The 25,501-nt window shown below is 40.3% G+C and overlaps 1 protein-coding gene across 1 annotated transcript in view; it reads left to right on the top strand.

Moving 5' to 3' along the window:
* Positions 1-9,547: 9,547 nt before the first annotated feature.
* SLC2A13 (solute carrier family 2 member 13) overlaps positions 9,548-25,501 on the top strand; it is a 385,620-nt gene continuing 369,666 nt past the window's right edge. Inside the window, exon 1 of the mRNA XM_023256944.2 lies at positions 9,548-10,244. Within this exon, the coding sequence (XP_023112712.1) occupies positions 9,686-10,244 (559 nt within the window). The 5' untranslated portion in view covers positions 9,548-9,685. The remainder of the gene's footprint in view (positions 10,245-25,501) is intronic.

Below are 25,501 nucleotides of genomic sequence, written 5' to 3'. Positions count from 1 at the left end.
TGAATGTCATGAGTCATTGTAAATGTATTAGTACAAATTTTGAAGCCCAAGATATGGTCTAACTTTGGTAAATAGTTTCTTATGTACTCGAAAGAAATGTGTATTCTGCTATTGGTGGTTGGAAATGTTCTTCAAGCATCAATTAGAATAGTATTGTTAATAGTGTTATCCAAATCTTTAATATGCTTATGATATACTAGTTTCTGTATACGAGTTCTATCGATTATTGAGAGAGGGGTATTGAATCCCTGACTGTAATTCCAGTTTTGTCTATTTTTTTTTGCATTTTTATTACATATTTTTAAGCTCTGTTTTTAGATGCCTAAACTTTTAGGATTGTGCAATCTTAATAGATTCCTTTATCATTCTAAAATGATCTTGGTATATTGTTTGCTCTGAAATCTTATTTGTCTGTATTAGTTTAGCCACTCTAGTTTTCTTTTGATGGTGTTAGCATGATGTATCTTTGCCCATCCTTTTATATTTAATATATGAAAATAAATATAATAACCTTTAACATATCATTTACATTTACTGTTTGTTTCTTACAGGCAGCAAATTGTTGAATTCTGTGTTTTATATCCAGTGTGATAATTTTTGTCTTTTAATTGGTGTGCTTACACTACTTACCTTCAGTGTGATTATTGATCTGGTTGGGCTTAAGCTGATCACATTGCTATTTTTCTTTTATTTTCCCCACCTGTTCTTCATTCCCCCTTTCCTCTTTTTCTACCTTTTTTTGGATTGAGATTATTTTTTCACCTTATCTCCTTTTTTTGGCTAATGTACTGTAATCTCTTTTGTATTATTTTGATTACTAAAGCTTTGATATTTATCTCCAATATACATAATATTATATTATTTCACATACAGTCTGAGAATATTACAAGAATGTACTTAATTTTTTTATTTGAGTATGGTTGACACACAATGTTATATTAGTTTCAAGTGTACAACATAGTGACTCGACATCTCTATACCTTATGCTATGTTCACCACAAGTGTAGCTACAATCTGAAACCATACTATGCTATTACAATGATCATCAACTATATTACCTATGTGTATCTTTTATCCCCATGATTATTTATTCCATAACTGGAACGCTGCATCTCCCACGACCCCTCACCCGTTTTGCCCAGTGTCCCACCCCTGCAAGTGTATACTTTCATTTCCCCTCTCCTAGCATTTGTGATATGGCTGTCATACATGATATATGTATGAAGTCACAGAGTTTTGCTAGAACCGTAGAATCATACATACAGGCTATGCTTCCAACTATATCCTGGCTTCTACAGTGGAGACCCTCTGCTGCCGCTGGGTGAAGACACTGCAGTTTCTGTTGCCAAATTTGGACGTGGCACATAGCCAATGGGCCCACCACTGCCACCTTTTCAGGCTGGGTGTAGCCTTCCACTAGCGTGTCCCATCCTTCTCGGATGGACTTCCCGGAGAGCCTCCCTGTTCATGTTATTCTCTTCCAATCAAAGTCTTGTGCAGAGGTGTTGAATTGGCTGAGCCTGGGTCACATACCTGCCTCTAACTCCAAGCGTTGCCGGGGAAAGTGAGCTTCTGGCTTCTATTTTGACAAAGTGCGACTCCTAATACAGGCAGTTTCCCAAATAGAGACTGTCCCAATGTGTGAGGAGGACACAAAGTATGATATAAGTTGGGCGATTTAAAAAAAATGCAGGTGGTATTAGAACATAATTTTGGAAAGAAAGTTTTAAAACAACACAAGCTTTAAAAATAGAAGACATAAAGCAATTTTCTACATACCTACGCTGTAACAGAAACCCGAAGCATTGTTTCTTAATGTCAATAGGGGTTTTAAAATTATGAGTATATATAGTCGACTGCTTTTCACCCTATCATTCACACTCTGAGTCTCTCATCCATCAGTATGATAATTGGAAGCTGAGTCTACACTTAGCCTGTAGGTCTGTGAGAAATAGCTGTGATTACTCCAGGGCTCCTGCATGGAAATTTCATGGCAATTTTACAAAATAAAGATCATACAGAAGAAATTGACTTTGTTTTCCTTGTCAGTGCAGTATTACATTCTTATTTTCTTACCAAATCACTCCCTGGTGAATATCTGTCATCATTAGCCAGTGGCAATAACGTGTTTACTGGATTTTTCTGTATTCATCCAAACATCTCTTAAAACAATTCAATGATTCAGAGAAAATAATGAAATTATCTTAGCTCTTCAGCTCAGAAACACATATGTGTTTGTTTTGCAACCTAAGGGATGCTTTTTCGCACTTGGAAGCTTTATTTTTTCCTTTCTCTCTCTCACTCTCTTTCTCTCTCTCTCTCTCTCTTTTTTGCAGGGGGTGGGGAGTTGAGAAGGGCTGCTAAAATAGTTAATCTCTTTCTTGTTTTCCATAGGGTTGAAAATAATTTTTCAAGATGACAGACCACTGATTGATAAGTATATTGACTTAGCTTTCAGCTTCAAAATTATCAAGATTTTCTTTTCAAAGATTTTCAAATTCTATTGTAACAGTTTTGTTTTTTATGTTATTGCTTTGAACTGGAGAAAATAAATACCATTTAATTCTTTCAAAATATTAAACTTCAGTCCATTGATTCCTTCTCTCTTCTCCTTTCAGGTTAACCATGATTTTGTCTTTTTAAATAGTTTGGTGTATAATAATTTATATGATCAGCTTTTTTATACATGGGCAACAGGAAAATACTGGGAAAGAGGACCATGGAGGACAGTGCGAAAGAAAGTGCTTTTCATAAAGTAAATGCTAAGATATTGTATATTTATTTCTATTAAAATCTATATTCTATGCTTTGCATTTCTTAGGAAAAGACATGCTTTAGTAAAATCTGACACTGCTTGAGTTACATACAGAGTTGGGGTCAGATGGTATGTTATACAGATACTTCGTATTATTTCAACTTGTTATTTCGTTATATTACGTAGAGATATGGAAAGTGATGACTTATGGCCCCAAGCCAAACAGATTCCATACTGACTGATATCACTCACTCATCCACTCAATTCGTTCATTCGATAAATATTTATTGAGCCCCTATATGTACCAGCAATGTGTTAGACACGGGAAATAGTGATGAACAAGGCAAACACAAGCCCTGCTCTCATTTACTAAAGCTTTTAGATTGTGAGCTGACTTACAGATAAAACTTCTCTAATAACACTTTTAAAGACACATTTTGTAAGAGCCCCTACTTTGAGAAAATCACAGGAAGAGAGTAGTGAATGCTCCTACTTTCACCATAAAGGTTCTCTGTCGCACACCTGTTGACTCACCATCAACATCAGATGAGAGTAATTTCAGCATTACTCAAGTGTCATTTAGTGCATTTGAGATATAAAGATATTCCATGGTATACAGTGTAAAAATCGTGAGAGAATCTGGAGGGAAATTATAATAGCATTCTTTGGAAACATTGAGGTTGGCCACTCTGGCTGAAATATTTTTTGCCTTAAGTTAGTTTAATGAGCATATTTTACATGTTCACAGTACTACTGGCTGGGGAAGACAAAGCATCCTTCAAAGCAGTATTTATGCTATGCAACTTACATGAACAAGGAGTTATACAATTTGTATTCTCAAATTAAAAGTTTGTAGTTCTTTCAAGTTAAGAGGATAGCATAGGAGAGAGGAATTTATTGATTTATCCAAATAACTTCACAAATCAAATATAAAATACAAGTTGATTGTTTCGGATCAATATTTTGCTTAGTTTTAACATGATAAATACACTCAATATGGCAAAGAAGATTCATAATATCACCATGCTTAAAACTTCAGACTGTCACTGTTGCAACTGATTTTACAATTTGGATTCCAAATACAAAACAAAACCTATTGAATTGTTTAAAGCAAAGTGATTAGTGAGGAGCTCATCATGTCACAAGATAACATTTGAAAAGTATTCTCCACTACTAACCAAAAGATTGAATTTGGCCGAAGAACCAGCATCACACTAAATAAATCACTTCTCAATTAAAGAAGGCGAGTTCTTGTTAGTTTCATTAGTGATTCCACTTTGAAACAAATACTTCCTTCCCACTGCTCTCATTTCAGATTACTGGATCCTGCTTAGAGTTCTTGAAATGGCAAGCCAAGTTGCTTTCTTTCAACTATTATCATTTGTAGCTACTCATTTGGGTCAATAAGGAATATTTTAATATGTAATCAAAGTGGAGTGCTATTGGAATTTTTGTCTCTAGCAAAAATTTGGTACAATCTGGTTTGTATTGTTAGGTATTTTCATATATGGTCATATGGGTCTCTACCACTTGGAAGATATTACAGTTCAGGGTAGGGACTAGGCACTACCTTTTTTTTTTTTTTTTTTTTTTTTGTATACATTGGAAAAATATGATACCGGGAAATGTTAGTGCTTTCTTACCACTGTGGGGGAGGCCAGGTGGAGGGCAAAACTAATATGTACACAAAGAATAGTAGAGGGGAGAAAAGGATAGAATTTGGATTTTTGATAACCATGTTTTGAAGACTGATCATACCGTTCCTGATGCTGCCCACCTCTGACATCAAATGTCTGCAACAATGCATTTCTGTAGTGTATAATAACAGAGTTTGAATATGCACTTTCTGTTATTCATAACTGAAACTATGTAAATACTGGTGCAATATTATCATCCCCCTTTACAGAGAAGAAAATTGAAACTTAGAAAATAAGTTAGGTGGCTGGAGTTCACACAGTCAAGTAAGTAGCAGAGTAGAGATATGAACTTAGGTCTTTCTGTTTACAACATCCAGGTTTACTCTATCCCCCCTTCCCCACCCTATTATTCACTTAACAGAATCCTTTCCCCATTCTTGTTATTAATACCATGTTCTTTCCTGCTATCCTTTTTTTTTTTTTTTTGGTTGCCTTTTTTTCTCAGATGAAGAAGTGGTCCTTCTCCCTATGGCTAGATTAGCCTCTCCCCTAATGATCTTGCTATTATTCTCCTTGCCTTCTTCAAGATTTTGCTTTATCAATCATTCAGGCTCTTGAATTGTCAATTTCTTCTTTTCACTTCAGCATACGAATAAATTCAAGTCATGCCTGACGCCTCCACCCTTACTCTTGGTCCTGATGATAACTCTTTAAGCTAGTCCCTCCTTTATTACATGCACCAAGAAATTTCTAGAAAATGCAGCATTTGTTTGCTATTTTCCTCTTAATTTCAGTTGCTCTCCTAAGAGTCTCTAAGTAGGGAGAGGCGTTGCAACCCTCCCCACCCAAAGGAACAGGAAATATTACATTGTGTTACAGGTTCTACTACTGGTTGGGTCATGGTTATTAGTGGGCAGGGTCAATGTGTGTTAAAATATCATCCATGACTCATGCTTTGTTTTGGGTTTCCTGCCCCCTGTCTCCCTGTAGTAAGCAGCAGATCTAGACAGGGCATTGCTCTAGTGGGGCATGCTGATCATCCATTTTTTCTTACCCTTCCTTCCTCCCTCCCTCCTACTCCTCCTTAGAGCAAGTCAAAAAAACCCAAGATTTTGGGGGACCTCCTAAGCACCTATTTTTATATTCCATAACCATGCCATGGGACTATGATTTACTGTTGTACCTATTAAAATATAATACGTTTATTCTGATGCTGCTATTGTCTATTACATGTACAGAAAGGAGGAATGGTCAATAGGGCAGGGTTCTGACATTACTGGGTTTCTGAACATACGACCATCAAACGAACATTCTGATTCTCAGCAGAAATCTTTGACCCCCCCCCCCGCCCCCAGCCTTACTATGGTATGATTGGTAAACAAAAACTATACATATTTAAGGTGTATCATGTGATGTTTTGATATACATTGTGAAATAATGACCACAATCAAGCTAATTAGCATATAGTATATTCATCACCTAACAGTTTTGTGTGTGTGTGAAAACACTTAAGATATACACTATTAGCAAATTTAAAGTGTACAATATATTATTATTAACTATTACCTATAGTCATGGTGGTGTACATTAGATCTTCACCACTGACTTTCTTTTGGCAACATTCAATGAATTCAAAAGAATTTTTATTCTTTTTGATGTCTATGCAATATGTTTGATCCTCTTAGCCAATCTCTCATTCTTGAAATGCTTTACTTGGTTTTTATGCCATGTAATTGTACTAGTTACTCATGGTAACTCAAATCTGTTGATTATATAGTCCAGGATTTCTTTGCTTGTCTTCTGGGAAAATAGTACCCCAGATTTCACAACCTCAGCCATGATTTACTTGCACTCACAGCTCAAGATGTGGGCCCTGATAGGCTCTAATTGGTCAGCAAACAATCTCTCAGTTATGGTAACTGGGTCAAGGAGTGGCACATAATTGACAGATCCAATTGGATACTGTACAATAAGTTTTTGAGGACTTCAGAGAAAGAAACCTTTTTTTTTTTTTTTTTGCCCCTTGGATATAAGTGGATATAGAGTTTGGAGCTTGCTGTAGCCACGTGACCACCACATGGAATTTGAAAATGGCACCAAAGTATCAAGAAGCAAAGTGGAGAGATGAAGCAAAGTCTCTTGGTGACCTCCTGGAGTTTGAGTCCTGCATCCAGCTACCTTGAAACAAGCCTATTACAAACTTTTTAGAGACAAGAACCAATAAAGTCTCCCTCTCTCCTATGATTTTGGCTTAAACCTGTTTGGTCTGTTTTTGGTTTTTTTTTCTCCTTTGCAATCTAAATAATGCAAAAACAAGACAATCTCTCCATTTTATTGTGTACATATAAATACATACATATAAATTCATGAATTCTAGAAAGATACATTTCAAAGTGCTAGGACTGGTTATCTTTGGGGAAGGGGGGCTATAGTGGCAGGAGAGATGATTGGTAAGAGATTTATGCGTTTTTTCTTAGACTGCTTTACAAAAAGGATCAATTACTCATACAATTAAAAACAAACATCCAATAAACAAAGACAACACTCTGTTACCAGCCCCACCACCCCCTCCCAACAATAACAACATCTATTGAATTACATTAGTGACCAATGTCTTTGGTATTCAGGATCTGCAGCAGTGTAACTAAAGTTTTTCTCTTCTTTCCCTCTTCTATGACAGGTCCTTAGTGTTCCTGGAGGTTTGTAAAGCAAATGTACTTAAAATAGAGGCTTTGGAACTTACCTTGCAAACCAATAATGATTCATATAATTCGTATTTACCCTGCAATGGTAACCAGTTATATCTTTTTTTTTTTTTAATTTTTTTTTCAACGTTTATTTATTTTTGGGACAGAGAGAGACAGAGCATGAACGGGGGAGGGGCAGAGAGAGAGGGAGACACAGAATCAGAAACAGGCTCCAGGCTCTGAGCCATCATCAGCCCAGAGCCCGACGCGGGGCTGGAACTCCCGGACCGCGAGATCGTGACCTGGCTGAAGTCGGACGCTTAACCGACTGCGCCACCCAGGCGCCCCACCAGTTATATCTTAAAATACATTTTCATGCTTACTCTAGTCAATGAGTAGTTGCTGCACCATTTATCTGTTCTGCAAACAATACAAACAAAGCACAATCTAATCTAGAGGCTTGTCTGAAGTTGCACAGTGAAACAGTGATTGTGATGGGACTCGTGCCTTTTGATTCTCTGGCGATGAGTTTTCCATTTCACACAGTCTCACTTGAGGCAGAGTCCGGGAAGCTCCATTTAGGACTCATCTCAGGTGCTAAAATAAACTTGGCTCCTTCCAATGCCAGAGAGAACTCTGCTTAACTTTCTGATGCCTTTTTTTTTTCATGTCATATTTCTTTTTAGATGTAAACTGGTATAGGTATATAAATCCACTAATGATACAGAGCAGAACAATTTTAAATGGTTTAGTGTTCCGTGACACAAAATCTGAATCTCCAGCAAGGGATGCTCAGGAGCATTCAGTACACCTGCCTGGAGTGAAAGACAGTTTGTTGCATCTCAGCAAGAGGAACTGTTAACCAGTATCAGGTGAATCTCATCTGGGGAGCCTGTCTCTTCAGAAGTGGTGAACCGACTCACCACTAGGGGGCGCAGGCTTACTATAATAGAGGCGGAAAAAGCTAACGCTCTCAACTGAATCTTTCCTCAAGTCTGAATATTAAAGAATTCCTTGCTCCGGAGCTAAAAGCTCTCTCTCTTTAACTGATCTCTGGAAATGATGACAGAGCCTTGCTTTAATGCCACACAGTAAGTTTAAGCAGTTAAGTCCTCTGAGCTCATTCATCCGTTTTGTCCTGGTCTCTGGAAAAGAAAGTGTTATATTATGGAGATAATCATGACAGATAATCCAAATGAAAGCAATTTTGACAAATTCTAATATAACTTTTTATTGAAATAGGGATGACAAAATCCTCTTCTCTAAAAGGGAAATCGTTTAGACTTCATGAAAAATAGGTCTCAGGCTAAGGATCTTTTGCTCGAAAAGAGGAAATAAAAGAGATCTGGAACTGTGAGAAATGGAATCCTATCCTGCTTTACTTCGTGCCCTCAGCCTGAAGAACGAAAGCAAATTAGAGAGTCAAGGTAATCTTTCTTTCTCTTTTGAAGTGTAACTGTATAAAATCATTTACAAATGATTTAAATCAAAGTGGAGGGAGGGGACTCAACAACTGGCGATGAATTCAACAGTTAAAAAAAATTGGTCACAAATAATGCCATCTTTGCTTTGTTACAAGAAAATAAGGCACATCCTTCTTTTTTTGGTAAGCATGTTGGGGAAGGGAGGTGGATGTTGCCTATTAAATCACAGATTGGATTCTAGGGGTTTACTTTCTACCAGTGGGAACTACCTGGTTATACAAGAATGTATAACTGTAAGTCTTCCTTTACACATCAGGGATTCATGGAAGGAATTTTGGGATTCACCTGGGGAGATACATTATGTCTTCAAAGAATTAAGATGCACTATGTCTTTACAATAAGCATAAATTGAGGAAGGACTGGCAATGAGAAGAAACTGCTTATGGAAATGGGAGGATACAGTCCTGAATGCTCCAGAACAAACTCAGTTATGTCACAATATTATAAAAGAAGGAAGGCTTGCCATGTGCCATACCAGGATATATTTTCTAGGCCCTTTCCAGCTCTGGCCAGCCCCAGTTTTTAGAAGGCCTATCAGGATGTTTTGAGGGGTTCTCTCCCTAGCCTCCCATACCGTGCAAGCATTGCAGGCCGTTTCTGCCGTCTGGAAGCCTATTATTTGGCATTCCCACATTGGCCTGCTCCCCAGTTGCGGCCCCCAAGCCAGTGTTCATTCCCTGCAGATGCCAGTCCCGTAAATTAAGGAGCCTTGGTCACAGGTCGCCCTCAACCAGGAGGGTGGGGTTTGGAGGTCCCAGCAGGCTTGAGCCTGGCCCCGCCCAGAGAGGGGGCGGAGCCTCTCCGCGGCCCGGCCCCGCTGGCCCAGGGTGCACGTGACCCGGGGCCCCGCCTCCCGCCCGCTCCGCAGCGCCAGCTCGGCAGGCGCGGGGCGTGAGTCTCGAGTGAGACCCGCCAGCCTCCAACTCCGCAGCGCCGGAGCTCGGCGGGCAGCAACTTTCTCCCCGGAGCGGCCGCGGCGGCGGCTGCGGCCGTGGCAGCCGGAGCGGGAGCCCGGAGGACGAAGGCGGCGGCCGTTGCTCCTGCCCTCTCGGGCTGTCCAGCCCTCCGAGACCGCCGGCCCGCGGAGCCTCGTCCCCCCGGGAAGTCCCGGGCCCCTGCCCTATGTCCCGCAAGGCGAGCGAGAATGTGGAGTACACGCTGCGGAGCCTGAGCAGCCTCATGGGCGAGCGGCGCAGGAAGCAGCAGGAGCCGGACGCGGCGAGCGCGGCCGGGGAGCGCAGCCTCCTGGCGGCCGCCGAGTCGAGCGCCAGCCTGCAGGGCGCGGGCGCGGGCGGCGGCGGCGGCGTCGGGGACCTGGAGCGCGCGGCGCGGCGGCAGTTCCAGCAGGACGAGACCCCCGCCTTCGTGTACGTGGTGGCCGTCTTCTCGGCGCTGGGCGGCTTCCTGTTCGGCTATGACACCGGCGTGGTGTCGGGGGCCATGCTGCTGCTCAAGCGGCAGCTCAGCCTGGACGCGCTGTGGCAGGAGCTGCTCGTGTCCAGCACGGTGGGGGCGGCCGCCGTCTCGGCGCTGGCCGGCGGGGCCCTCAACGGTGTCTTCGGCCGCCGCGCCGCCATCCTGCTGGCCAGTGCCCTCTTCACGGCCGGTTCCGCGGTGCTGGCCGCGGCGAACAACAAGGAGACGCTGCTCGCCGGCCGCTTGGTCGTGGGGCTCGGCATCGGTGAGTTCGCGCTCTTGGAAGGGCGTCCTTGGCCCCGGTCGCTGCATTCCTTTTGCCCCTCCGGGGTTCCCGTCGGGGCTTGCTGGTCCCGAGAATACTCGCTTCTCTTGCTCCTTGAGAGCCCATCTGTCTGTTACTCCAGCATCAAAGGCTCCCGCGAAGGTTGTGGGACGGCGGAGGTGGGTGGTGTTCGCTGTGGGCTCCCCTGAGCCCGCGTGGAATCACTCACGGACAAGTGAATCCGCGTGATTGTTGCATATCTCAGTACTTCTAGGAATTTCACTCATCACCTTGATCCAGCCCTACCTGATGCCTCCCTAGGGCTTATGAGAGGAAGGTCTCCTTCCTGTAACGTCTCATTGTATTTTTTTACTGCTAGCCCCTTTCTTTTTCTAGGATTCCAAGCTCTGAACCTATCAGTCTTAAAGTCCCAGTAAGATAATTTCTAAAGTTAATTAAGTGATTCTGGACTCTTTGCTACCCCTACTCTTTTCTTATTTAGTTATTTATCTTTAGATGTAGTATTATTTTTCTCTCCTATTGTTTTTACTATTGTATTACCTCTTGCTTTCATGTTTTCCCCAAGTGAATTCCTTCTTTGTTTTTCTAACTTTTTCCTTTAAATCCATATCCACCCATTCTCCTTTTCCCTTTTGCCTCTCTTGCTTTCCTGTTGGGAACCAAATTATCTATTAAAGGTCATGTTCACTTATTAAATTCATTTAGGAGCCACTCCCCCTGTGGATAAATGCCCAGCAAGATAGATGTTTGCAATTACTTTAAAAATGAAAGGATTAAGGTTCCCCTGGCATTGATTTTTCACCCTGGTTGCTGAGCAGGGGAGGAACAATTGGCAAGTTCTTGGCAGACGGAAGCTATTTGGAATGTGCTCGGTATTATTAGAAAGCACTTTTGAGGGAAAGTAGGGGGTTGAGACATAAATCTCACTAGTAATTTTTCTAAGACACACTGCTGATGCTTTATAAATGTTTCATCCCATACTTCAGTTTGTTTCCTTTAGGGTGCTGTTGAAGTATTTTTTTCTCCCTATGACTGGGACTTGAAAGCTCTTGAAACCTAGAACTCCTAAAGATTTGTCCATTCACCACTTGTTTGACATATTCTGTATTTCACCCCCTTCCTTCCAGTCTCTAAGAGGAAGTGAGACCCATTTATATAATTCCACGTTCAGGAACTGTGAGCCTAAACCCCAGCTCACTGCACTTTACATCCAAACTATTTCATTGCTGACCTTTCTTTTGTTTATTGTACTGTTAATTACTGAAGCAGGCAAGACTCTCAGTAAAATATTAAGTTGGCACATGAAGGTCCCAAATGACCAGAAAGTACAGCTGAAATGAAACCTGTCTGTAGAGGAACTACCTGTGCCTTCAGGACCCTTCGATAAATAACCTGTGGTTAAAGCCAAGTGATCAGGATTCTTTCCTCAGTATTCTCAGCATTCTCTGCTTGGGACCCCTGGACCATGTTTATTGTTTCTTCTGACCTAGAGATACCATAATTGTAGGTCGCAAGATATGTTCAGTGAGACCGAATCTTGTGATTTGGAAACTGAATAATGTTTTACAGAGATCTTTGAATGAAGCATGGCAAGTATTGCGTATTTGGATATCATGTGTACTCTTTTTTATCGGCTGGGAAAATTGAGCCCCTGTTGTGTGTGTAAGGCCCCCTTGGAAATACTGTGTTGTAAGAGTAGCAGGGTGGGAATAAAGCCAGGTAGGACTTGCGAGGCTCCATAAGAAAGTCTCTCCCCGGAGAGAGGGCTGATGCATTCAAAAAGGGTACAGTTCCCTAACAGAGGCTGGAAAGAAGCGCTTCCTCCTGGAATTGGATTGTTGATGCATGAGTGGTGTTTGGACAGAGATGCGTGAAGGACCTTCTCAGCCAGGGAATGAATAAAGAAAGGAAAGCATAGGGCTTGCTTGGGGAACAAGGTGGATGCGACAAAGAGGATTAAACCCGAGGTAAGATCGGAAGAGTTGGTGTGCAGGAACCGTAACATCTCTTACCTCAGCCTCATTCTGTGGCACTTGGGCTGCTTGCCTGACGGTGCATCCCCGTTGAGACGTGGTCCTGATCTGGTCCTGGTGTGACCCACCTCCCTTCTCTGAAAGGCACTTCAAATAGAAGCATTGCTACAGAGTACCATGAAAGCTTTCTTATAAAATGAGGAATGTTAAGGTCATAAACACGCTTTGAAATAGGCCACGTTTCGAATTAGGATTATGCAGAGCATGTTGTACATGTAACATCCTTAAGTCACAAAATTACCTCCCAAAGGAGAAGTCACAGAATTCTTTTTAGCTGCAAGGAAATGGGTCCCTAACATGATTTTTTTTTTTTTAAGGGACTTTAAATCAGTTTTGCTTGTTTAGTACACTAAATCTGGGTTAATTTCATGCTACTTCTTTTTAAGTAGTTAAATTTTATGTGTGGTGAGAATTTTTTTTTTTTATTTTTGTTTTTTGGTCCTTTTCATTCTTAGTAGATGATGAATAAGACAAAATGTGGCTTTTGATATCTTTTCAGACAAGTTTGCAGTGATAATTTCTTTCACAGATTTACCTGTGGTAAATACAAAGCCCATGGGGACACAGCTTTTGTTCATTTTGTTCATGGCTGTATTCCTAGCCTATAGGAGGCACTTGTTGATTAAATGAATAGTGAGCAGAAACATTAAAAAAAAAAAATAATAATTCCAGGGGCGCCTGAGTGGCTCAGTCGGTTAAGCATCCGACTTAGACTCAGGTCATGATCTCAGGGTTGGTGGGTTCAAGCCCTGCGTCGGGCTCTGTGCTGACAGCTTAGAGCCTGGAGCCCGCTTCGGATTCTGTCTCCCTCTGTCTGCCCCTCTGCCGCTTGCGCTCTCTCTCGCATTGTCTCAAAAATAAGTAAACGTTAAAAAAAATAATAATTCCATTCTGTTAGGGTACCAGTTTAAAATGGGATTTTTGTTAAAAAAGTGTATTATCAGAATATTTGAAAGGCCATCTAAGGGTTTTAGTTTCTAACAGTTTAAAGAAATCATTTATTCACAAAATGCTAAGTAAGCTGTATTATTGATTCTGTCAGATTTGGAGTAGGCATTAATTAAAAAAAAAATCTCATCCTGGAGGTGTTCATTCTCTAATAGAAAGATCATTGACAAATGATTAAAATACAACAGAAGTTTCTCTAAGAGCGGGAAACACAGACTAGGCAATGGGTTCTTTTGGAGAGAAGTAAATAGAACACATAGGTTTTACAGAAACACTTAAACTGGGGTTTGAAGGGTGAGTAGGAGTTCAGCAGATATAGAGGGAGCTGGGAAAGGAACTAATATGTATTTAGTGCTTTGGTTTCTATTAGGCACCCTGCATTACTTACATATGCTATCTCATTTAATCCTTCTAACTCTGAAATAGATGGGGCACAGGTTCCCCTTTTGCTGGATGTGGAAATAGTTTACAGCAGTTAAATGACAAGGTCACCGGTACAAAGTCAAGATTAAAAAAAACACTCAGAGTCTTTTGCTCTTTATGTTACTCTGCTGGGCATTTAAAGTAACATTAACAGCAGATGTAAACGCACAGAACAATCAAAGCAGTATTTGAAGCATAAAGTGAGTGAAGGGTCGTGATGGGGGTGCTCATTGGGGGGAGGGTTGGACTGATTAGGATTAATTGGCCATGCCTATACAGGGACAGTCATGGGATGTTTTTAGCTGGAAATGATACAACCAGATTAAACATCCTTTGTATCTGGTCTTCCGCCAGCCCCCAACTTTTAAACTCTTACTTTCTTCCCGAAACCTTCTTGCTTCTTTGAATTTTGTAGTATTAGAAATTCTTTGCTGAGATGGTTACTGCAGGGTGAGTAAAGCATACCAAGTGGCCAGGAATTACGGGAATGGGAAGAGTCTGTGGGGCCTTCAACAGAAACCTTTGAAAAAGATAAAGCTGTCAAGCAATAGAGTGTAGTTAATCTGTATTAAATGAGTCATGGTAAAAGAAGCATCAGAAATCTGGTATTAGTGTTTGCTTTAGTTTAAGGGTTCTGTTTTCTTTACAAGTTGCAAAAAAAAAAATCAGCTTACTGAGTGCCTGTTTGAGTAGGGCATTATTTTAGGTTTTTGTTTTCACCAGAGTTTGCTTTGGTTTCTCAGGTTGGTTTCGCTGGTGTCTAGAGTTGGGTTTTGGGACCAGGCTGTCTAATTTAGCCCTTTCCCCACAGTGTTGGCATGTAGTCTACTGTTCGTTATAAGCAATGATTTAGTGCCTGTGTAGGAAATACAGATATTCAGATATTCATCAATATTCAAAACCTTTCCTGGGAATTGACATGTTAATTTACATAGCGCTGGGTTATTGAATCGATCTTAGATCTACATCAGTTTCTCCGGTGTCGCCTCTGTCCCAGTGCTCCCTCTGCTGGAACACACTATGTGGCTGCATATTGCTGCTTGGAATCGGTCTCATAACTTGTTGAGTAATATTTTTAACAATATGACTTTTTTCCCCCCAAATAGCACTTTGAATTCTTATTCTTTGATGCAAAGCAAATGTGAAGTCTTGTTGGATCAAAGACTCATTCGTTACTGAGATTAATGTCAATAAAGAATTTCCTGTGAGGTAAGCAAGGTTAGTCAGAATCAACCAGATTTTTAAAGTATCAGCTGATGTACTTTTATTTTTGCTTTTTTGCAATTGTTTTTTTTTCTGCTCCCTCACCTCCCCCTCCCACCTCCCTCCCCCGCCCCCGGACCAGTTGCCATTTCTTTCAGTTTCATCTCTTAAAGCAGGATTTCTTTGTTGGATTTATGGTCTCTACCAGCATGAAACTGACACGTAAAGTAAAACTTTGTTTCACTTCCTCTGTTTCCTTGTCTCACACACATTATATACGTAACCCCTGCCCCTCCCCACTTTTCTCTCCGGTGGCCTTGACATTGCAGAGTTACAGGGAGGGTTATGACCTAATTATGTTTGCCTAGTAGTGTTGCGGCCACACCCTTCTCGAGTGAGTTACAGTAAGATGACAGAAGTCTGTTCACATGAGTTGTGTGAGTTGTTTAGTGACTTCAGTATAAAGCATTCTTTTTCATCCTCATTTCTTTCTATGTTTTAAGCTCAAAGCCAGAACACAGTCTAAGTTGACTGACTTCACTCTGGTGTCTTTGCTTTAACACATCTAATGGTCTAGCACCTGCTGGTAGATCTCAGCTAGCAAGCAGTCTTTGCCTTCTTACTGAAAAGTCCAGGAGACTATTTTTTTCGTTTTCTGATCCAGCTTGGTCCCTTGATGCGATCCTCCCAGTCTACAGCTCTTTTCATTTCTCTTCACTTTCTTCTTCCTTCGACCTTCAGAGTAGATAGTAGGAACACTTCTGTGGAGAAAACTTTGTCAGGAGGAAAATCTCACCAGAAACCCCAAAACGTGTTTTCTACATTTAAAATGTAATCTCCCTGATAGCCAAGTTTTACAGATTCTTCTAAACTTGAGTTGGGACTACTGCATGCTGTATGTTTCGGCCTTTTGTTAAATAATGGCACCACTGTTAGGAATGATGCTGTCTGGACTGTGTGTCAGAAGCCACATGGCAAGAATTTCACTTCACAGCAAGACCGCAGTGTCACGGGGGGTCACCAGCATGTGACCAGTGTTCTTCTGTCTCTGATTTCATCATCTCTCTGTCCAGCACTGGGGGAGTCTCAGAAGTCAGTCTTCATGGCAGAATGTGAATAGGCAATCGACTTAGCTCCCAGTGCCCAGGAAACAGCACCTAACGCTCGTCCAGCGCTTACTCTGTGCCAGGTACTTTTCTCAACATTTTGCGTATATTCACAGAAGCCTCATAAGAACCCAGGCAGGTAATATTCTTTTTCTTTTTAAGATGAAGATGTTTAGGGGCGCCTGGGTGGCGCAGTTGGTTAAACGTCCGACTTCAGCCAGGTCACGATCTCGCGGTCCGTGAGTTCGAGCCCCACATCAGGCTCTGGGCTGATGGCTCAGAGCCTGGAGCCTGTTTCCGATTCTGTGTCTCCCTCTCTCTCTGCCCATCTCCCGTTCATGCTCTGTCTCTCTCTGTCCCAAAAATAAATAAACGTTGAAAAAAAAAAATAAAGAAAAAAAAGATGAAGATGTTTAGATGGAAAGAGAGGAAGTGATTTTCTCATGGTCACAAAGCTCCTGAGGGGCGGAACCTGAGTTAGCGCCCAAGAAGTCTGGCTTTGGAGTCTGACCATGCTCAACTGCGCTGTGACAACTGCCACTTCTCTCTGAAACTGGCATTATTATTTTCCACGATATTATGTGGATGTTACTTTTAAAACAGAAGCTTTTCACATGAGTTAAAAGTACATGAGTTCAGGAGTACAGCCGTGGCACATGAGGAATGTCAGTGAGAAAAGCAGAGTTGGTTAGGACAGTTCTTTCTCTCGCTAAGGGCTGTGGACAGCAATGCCTGTAGTCGGGGCTGTTGAGTTGTGCAACGCCAGGGGCTCCATATCACCCCCCCTCCCCCGAGGGGCTGCGTTCATATGGAATATGGTGAAAACTGGGCCCCAGGAGTTGAACAGCACAGAGATACTGCCTGTGGCACAGCAACTAAAATTCTAAAAATGCCTTGTCTGCTTTTCCCTTTAAGCTTCTGATCTCTTCTTGGAATGGGCTTTTCCATTACCTTCTCTCTACCCCTTGTCCCACAGCCATTTTCTGAGTGATGACTTTGTTGAGTGCTAGAGAGACTCAGAGAAAAATAATCCCTGTTCTTAAAAGACCTTACTGGGGAAAGACAAACGTGAGAACACAGTAATGTGTTGTTAACTCTACAATAAAAGTATCTGTAGGATGTTGACTCATTCTGCCAGGTCCAGCGTGATCATGAAAGCTGTCTTAGTAGGCCTCTGCAAAATGTTGACACTTTCTCTGAGCCATGCTCATGGCGTTTAACTTGTTGCAATATGTCTTTCTGACCATGACTCCTCTCCACTGGTAGACCAGAAACTCATCGTGTTACCCAGATAAAGTATGAATAGCATTTGTATTCTCTCACTGCACTTAGTACCGTACTTTAAAAATACTAAGCGCTTAAATATACCAAAGATTGTAGGTAAAAAAATAGGTGTAGGCCACATATGTAGAAGGTAAGGAATGCACGGATATAATACTGAACAAGACGTTGCTATAGTTGAACACTTAGAAACCTCAGGTGCGTACTCAGTTGCTGCACTGTTAATTCGGAAAGTGGAGAAGCATGGTGAAGCTTGAGGCCTCTGGGCCACACTGGCTGGGCTCACACCCTGGCCGGCCACATACTACCTGGGTGCTAGTGTTAATTCTTGTGCTTCAGTTTCCTCACCTGAAGAATGGGGACAATACCTGCCTTATAGGGTGGTTATGAGGATTGAATGAGTTATCTTGTAAGTTGTTTTTACAGTATGTGGCAAAGTAAAGCCTCACTGTTAGACATTCACATGTAAGCTGTGCAGCCGTTGGCACATTACCACCATGTGCCTCAGTTTTCGCATCTCTAAAACGAGTGTTATGATAGCACTTAGAAAACACGTTGTAGTAGAAAGTAAATGAGCTCGTGCACGTGCAGGTAAGTACCTGGCTTTCAGTAAATGGTGGCTCTTGTTATCAGGTGTAACCATCTCTGTCATCACCTTATGAACATTTTATAAGCAAGGGAAATAAAATTATGTAGTTAGATTTTAATGTTGCTCAGAGCTGGTAACAGATGAGTAAAAATTCTGTAATATAAATTGAACAGAAAGACATAATGAGTAATTTGAAAGTGAGAGTACTGTCTTTCAAGTGTTCAGTTTACATTATATAAGATTTACTTCTAGCAAGACAGATGAAGTTTTGAACTGGGTCTCGAAGAAGGTTATAAACATAGGTAGTCTGAGGGAAGGATACTTTTCTGCTGGGGGAAAGCGGGGGTGACAAATTTAAAGCATTGAAGAAAGTAGCAGTTTTTCTTGGCTAGGCTAGGTGTAGGGGTTGAATAAGAAAGTGGTAAAAATGTGACCTGTTTGTTAGACTATAATCTTGGCTTATGGTAAGGGACCAGTTGGGGCTGTGATATTAGATATGTCTTATAATGTAGTATTTTATATGCCTGTTTATAGAAAAAATAGTTCAGTTCCTAGTGAAAAAGATGTATCTCCCTTTCAAGAGGCAAATAATGAATAGTTTTAATAACAACTTGAAAGTAATAGCTTTGGAATAAAAAGAATTTTAGTAATGGAAGCTTTCATATAAAACTTCCTTATATTTTTGGGCTTAGTTTATGACTCCATGTCAGGAACTCATTCCCTACAACATAGAGAGGAAATTGGAACCTAAAATTGTGAGCATCCTATTCAAGGACTAAACACTGACCATTTAACGGTTGGTTAGCAATTGCCTGTCATTTCAAAAAGTAAAGTATAATGACTGAAAATGAGTTGCAAACACATCTAACGGTGGACTTCAAAGATTGTTGAAATACAGGCCTCATTATAAATTAAAATCAGGGTGAAACCTGAAGCAGTTGCCGCTGAGTCTACCTAATTCTAATATTTACTATACAATCCTGAAGAAGATGGCTTCTGATACTCCTCCTCCCACCATTTGGGACCAGCAAAGTCACTGTAACACGGCCGTTGGTGATTTTGTAGGTTAAGTTGGGGAGGCTGGAAAACATGCAGAAAACACAAAACCCTTTGCCATGACTGTTGAAAGCAAGCTTCTTGGGAATTCTTCTAAAACCTTTCATTTTATTCACTTCAATGTCAGGAAAATAGGTAGAATTTTTAGTTTACTATTCTTTCTCATACTTGTCTCTTAAATGATTTCTGATGTTAAAATTCATCCAAAGAACCTAGAGTTCTCTTTAAAATGATTTTTATTTATTTTGAGAGAGAGGGAGAGAGAGCACAAGCGGGGTAGGGGGAGCAGAGAGAGAGAGAGAATCCCAAGCAGGCTCTGTGCTGTCAGTGCAGAGCCTGATGTAGGGCTTGGATTCTTGAATCATGACCTGAGCCAAGATCAATAGTCAGATGCTTAACTGGCTGAGCCACCCAGGCTCCCCCAGAGAACCTACAGTAATAACCGTTTGTCATTTTTCCTTGAATATGCTCTGTGCGAAAATCTCTAATCTTTATCTCCTGGGGTGTAATGCACACTTAAGGGCAGCTTATTAGAAATGTAGTAAAAAGTCAAACTATGGTAGACCCTGAAACAACGGCCATCCTTCATGCCTGTGTGTGTATGCATTTTATGTGTATTCGCTCATTAACCAAAGGTCAATTAATGGAAGTGCAAAGGGGTTAGGTAACTAACTTAGCCCTGTTAGTGCTGAGATTCAGATCCAGGTTTCTGATCAAGCACCTGTGTGTGCCCTACCTCTCCGTTATATGATACATTCAGTTCTTAATTGTGAAAGCTAAAATAGTCACAATGATATTTCCTAGATTAGTAGATGGATTTAATGTACTTAATGTAATTTAATTACATGTATGTAATTTAAATCCCTGTAAGATACTTTATAGAATTTTAAAAATGATTGTCGAAGGAATAGTGATGAGGTTGGGGGAACAGTAATGAATGACTAGATAGAAATTACTTCAAATGTGTAATATGTTATTATATGACATAATAATATATTGTGAAAATCAGAAAAGAGATGAATGGAGCAGAATAACAATTTGAGCAATAGATCCAGGTATTTGTAAGGGTCTAGTATTCAACAAATCAGAGAAGACAGCAGGTAAAAGAATTATTAAATAGTTGAGAAAAGGAAATAATATGAGTAAAAACAATGTAAATGAAATTTAGATCTTATATTCTCATTAATATTGATGTTTAAGAATCTCAAGTTTAAAGAAACTAGGAATGGAGTGATTTTCTTCTAGTCTTTATCGGTGACATGGTTCATTATAGTATAATTTCTTAAACCTCTAGAGGTTTTAAAAGCAAGGCGACAGATTGGAAAAATATTGTGGTAAATTTGTTTAACTAAAGGAAAAAAATATGCTCATAGCATATTAAGTAAACTCTTTACAGCAAGATAAATGCAATTAGTAAATACACTCTTGGAAAAGTGTTAAACCTTGTTAATAATTAGATATGAAAATTAAAGTAACATTATACTCACTAAATTAGCAAGTTGGAAACAACTCAGCACTAGTTGTACTCTAGGAAGAGCCTTTCTGGTTGTAAAATAAATTGGAATAATTTTCTGTACATATTCCAGATAATATCATGGCATGTTTAATATTTTTCATTCTTTTGCTCATTAATTCAACACACCTATTTTGAATAACTTGTATGTATTAGTACCAAATTAAACACTGCAGTGCAGAAGTTAATATGGTGAGGTCTGTGCTTTTGGAGTTCATTTGTAAACTGCTAATATTCTTTGATTTGGGAATTTCATTTGGATTATAGTATAAGGAAATAAAAGAAATTCATTTTGCATAAAGATATTTATAGATGTACAATATATAATTTGGAAAAAAAAACTGGGGGGAACCTCCAAATGCCTAGTGATTGGGAAATAATTATGTAATGTGGTAGAACATTACATTGCCATTAGAAAGAAAACATGAGCACCTGAGATATATAAAATTGTGATTGGAGGTAGAGTTTGAAAGAAGGCATAACACTGTATATATATAGTTAGCATGTGGCAAAATAGTTTTTTAACTTTTGTTACTGTTCCTTTTATATTATTAAAACTTTACCTGGAATTCAGATTTCTCTTTTAAAATACGCAGACACTTGTGTAACAAGACTTAGGTAACAAAGTTTCATTTTTTTTTTTTTTTCCCAAATGAGATTTTTGTCTCTTACTCTGTGGAATGAAGTTTTTGAGAAATGACAAAGATGTTATCAATAATCTAATCATATGAGAAGGTGCTTAAAAGTATTTTCCCCTAACTTTTAACTCCTTGCATGAATTACAAGACCCCATGGTGTGTGATGTACATTTCTTGGATCTTATTATTTTATATATCCCAGGAAGGTTTGTGGCTTACTTTGTCACAGGGAAAAATAGAAACAATCAGAATGAGAACATCCGCAAACTCCGTCATCTCCTCTGCATCCTCACATGTTCCTGCCTGCACCTGCCAGATGCCCTGCCTTCCTCCGGTACCTGCGGATGCACTGTCTGTGCTCCTGCCGAGCGCAGCCTTGCACTCGTGGTTGAGAGCTCCTCTCTCTCCCATTTAAAGCTATTATTCCAGCTGTTTCCGTCTTTTATTGCATAAAGTTTCCCCTTCTACTGGATCATTCCCATAAGTGGGCACAAATTGCTGTTTTGCCGTCTTTAAAAAGATCCTTTCTACCTCACTTCATCTTTTAGTTACTGCCTTGTTTATGTCCTTTTCTTTACATGACACAGTTGCATATATTCCTCCTCTTCAGTTCTTCTCTTGCCATTCTTTTGTGACCCCTTTCCAGACAGGTTTTGCCCTTACCAGCTGACCAGTGTTGCTCTTGTCAAGATTACCATGCCCTGTGTTGCTCATCCCAAAGACAGTTGTTGGTCCTAATCCTACTTGACCTGCCATAGGCTTTGGACGCAGTACATCATGCCTTCCTGGGGTTCTTTCTTTGGTTTCAAGGACACCACCCTCTCGCTCTTTTTCCTTAGGCTGTTCCTTCTCAGTCTCTTTTTGAGATTCTCCTTCATCTTCCAGAACTCTTACCTTTGCCAAGCTCCTCCATGGAGCTCTCCTGTTTTCTGTTAAAATTGACTCTTTTGGTGCTCTTAACCTGGCTCCTGGCTTAGAATGCCTTGTGTTTGCTGACAGCTGTCTAGAATCTCAGCCCAGATCACTTTCTTGATCTCCAAACTCCTGAGCCCAGCTGCTCACCTAGCTTCCTGCTTTGCCTCCTATCTTCCATGTACCAGGTGAGGGCATCCTTGGTGTTTGAGTCCAAAGCCTCAGAATCCTGCTTGACTGTCTCCCATTTCCCACATCAAATCTGCCTGAAAATCTTTGAATCTAGCTTCTAATTGCATGTAGGATCTATTTTTCATCACTTCCACTGCTAAATCTAACATGACATCTCTCACTTGGAGCATTGCAAGTCTTCTAACTGTTCACCCTGCTTCTTCCTTGACACCTCTGCCTTCTTTTCTGCACTCGACAGGCAGAGTGGTTCTTGTAAAATATAAATGAGATCATGCCACCTCAGTGCTGCTCACAGTGCTACCCTCCATAGCTCCCCAGCTCGCTCGGGAAAAACCAGTGGCCTGCAAGGCTGTATTATTCTTGCCTCTCCCCACTCCTCTTTGATCTTTCTCTCTACTACTTTCCTTCATTCCTGCTCCAAGCTGCACTGGCACAAGTTATTCTTCCAGTCCTTTGCACAGTCTCCTTCCTCTGCTGGGAAAGTTCTCCCCATGTATCCACATGGTTCCCTCATCTTTGTGTTTCCATGGTTGTCTTAAAGTTGCAGCCTCCCACCACTGGTACTTTCTAGTCTATTTTTATTCTCACTTTTTATTACTTGTTACTTTCTATTTTCTTTCTCCTTGCTTTGTTGTTTTCAGTTCCTTTTTACTAGCTGGTATTTATGTTGCTTGTTTCTCTCCACTAGAATGTAATCTCCATGAAAGCAGGGTTTGCTTGTTGCATTCCACCAGCACATAGCATAGCTCGTAACACACAGCAGTCATTCAGTAAATGTTTCATGTATAGATAAAAACAAAAGCAGCGTAACTCTGGTGAGTAAATTTTGAGCCGAGATTGGATTATGTATGCATCAGAAACGTGGGAAATTTGTGCCGTGGATGGGGCTAATTAAATGTTCTCTAGGGTTACTTCTGATTCATGTCTGTGGTTTCAAACTTTTTAAAGATTTTGAGAAAAAAATAGACATTTTATTTATTTTTTTTTTTTAATTTTTTTTTTTCAACGTTTATTTATTTTTGGGACAGAGAGAGACAGAGCATGAACGGGGGAGGGGCAGAGAGAGAGGGAGACACAGAATGGGAAACAGGCTCCAAGCCATCAGCCCAGAGCCCGACGCGGGGCTCGAACTCACGGACCGCGAGATCGTGACCTGGCTGAAGTCGGACGCTTAACTGACTGCACCACCCAGGCGCCCCAGGTTCAGTTAAGACATTTAAGTCTAACCTTGTTCTCAGTACCTGGGACAAAAGCAAATCTCTTTCTCAGTCTTGCAAGTCCAAAACATGGAAGTTGATTCATGTTTGAAAAACGATCAGAGACTCTCATGGATGCACTTAGAGGTAACTACGTTGACACCTGATGCCAGAAGCACCTGGCGTGCAAACTTATTACGTGGTACATGTCCTTCTCTCGTGCTACTGATGCTCTAATGTCTGTTCTTTCCTGGCAGAGAGGTTTGTGGGCAGAGGGAACTATTATGATTCAGTAGTTGCATGTTTGTATTTGAACTTGGAATTAAAGCAAGGTGGGAGGGGCTTGGAGAGTTCTCTTTCACCCCGACTATAAAGAGGCCTGATCAATTTTTCCTGACCTTCAGGTCATCTCTGATTTCAGTTTTCAAAATTCAGTGAATCTTTCTCCTGGAGCATGCTATATATGGAATTTGGAATCTCATCTTGTTCTCAGTACTCAATCCACATTGCATATTCTGTAAGAGAATTCATTAAGTAGTTAAATCCTGATAGTTTAAGATTAAAAAAATAAAAGCCACTGTATTTTCTGTTATGGATCTGGTGGTAAATTTAAAGGACAAAACATATATGTAAGTGTATTATGTGATACGTTTTAAAAGATAGTATTAAATGTATGGAATTTGAAAAGTAAGTATCATGATCTTGAGTTTGCTCTGATCCTTAAATTATTTAGATTTAATTCTGGATATGAAAAGTGAGGTTATGTTTCAAGTGAAGCCAACCTATAATTTTTCATAGCAATGAAATGGCATGATCACTAGTCCAAACTGTGATAACGATTAAAATAATCAATTTATGCTACGAACACCTGGCTTAAGCCAGATTTTCCAGTTTACCGTTCTATGAGACTTCTAAGTTTGTAAACCCCTTGAACTTTTGATACCTGTGAAACCATCCTTGTTAGCCCAGACATGCTTTCTTACGCCTTTCTTTATACTAGCTATTAACATGTATGGTATTTATCTATCATTGTGTTGTGCATTTTTCTATAGAAAAATACGTAAGGCATAGTCATACAGATGAAGTCTGCCTGGAGCTAGTAAGTCAGGCTTCACAAAGAACTTCGTAGGGTTTTCATGTGGGTCACTTGGTAGTAAGTACTTTGTGTTAAAAGCTTCGTATAGTTCCTAGTACTTAATAAAGGCTTAATCAATATTAGCTTTAATGTTCTTGCTGTAATTGTGTTTTCATACTGTGTTCTCTACCATTCTGTAAGTTTTAAAGGTGCAGAAGCCATGTCTTTTGCCTCCCCCCGCCTTTTTTTTTTTTTTTTTAAATCCCTGTGGTCTAGCCCAGTGCCTGATAGACTGCTGGTACCTGTGTTTGATTAAGTGATATGAATTTTTCCTCCCATTTTATCTCTCTTGTAGACAGACATCAACATCTTGAATTGGTGAGCAAAACCAGACTCTACTGAGTAAGTTTTCCTGGCATGTTAGTAAGGAAAACCTTCTGTAGAGCTATAATTTGCGTGTTATAAGTACAAATGGATGAGTTACGTAGTTTCACATCCATAGTTCCTGGTTAAATGGAGAGAGAAATTATGAAATTTTCATAGGTGATTTTAACCTTGAAATACAAAGAAATGGAATTTACTCCATCAGATTTATGACATGTCCTTATTCTTTGATGTCAGTAGGTGGCCAATTTAAACTTTAGTGGAAGTTCAGGCAATTTTCTGGTATACAAAACCCAACGCAAGATCGTAATAATATGCTGTTATTTTTATATGCTGTTTCCACCTCCTTCTGTGAAGTAAATAGGATTAAATAAGTGATACTTTAATAACGTCAGCATAAGTAAGCTTTAAAGAATCTAATGATACTCATGAATGAATACATCTTGTCAATAGTTACTGCACAAAGTATGATACATAAAGTGGAATTAAGGGATCTTTTTTATTTTTTTAAAGCTTGTTTATTTATTTTGAGAGAGAGATAACAAAGGATCTGGAGCATGAAGCAGGCTCTTAGCTGACAGAAGAGATCCTGATGCAGGGCTTGAACTCACAAACTGTGAGATCAGGACCTGAGTAGAAGTTAGACACTTAACCAACTGAGCCACCCAGGCGCCCCAGGGATCTTAT

Source organism: Felis catus, chromosome B4, assembly GCF_018350175.1.
Source record: "Felis catus isolate Fca126 chromosome B4, F.catus_Fca126_mat1.0, whole genome shotgun sequence".
Taxonomy (NCBI): domain Eukaryota; kingdom Metazoa; phylum Chordata; class Mammalia; order Carnivora; family Felidae; genus Felis; species Felis catus.
The sequence above is the reverse complement of the archived record's forward strand: the minus strand, read 5'-3'. Positions and strand labels throughout refer to the sequence as shown.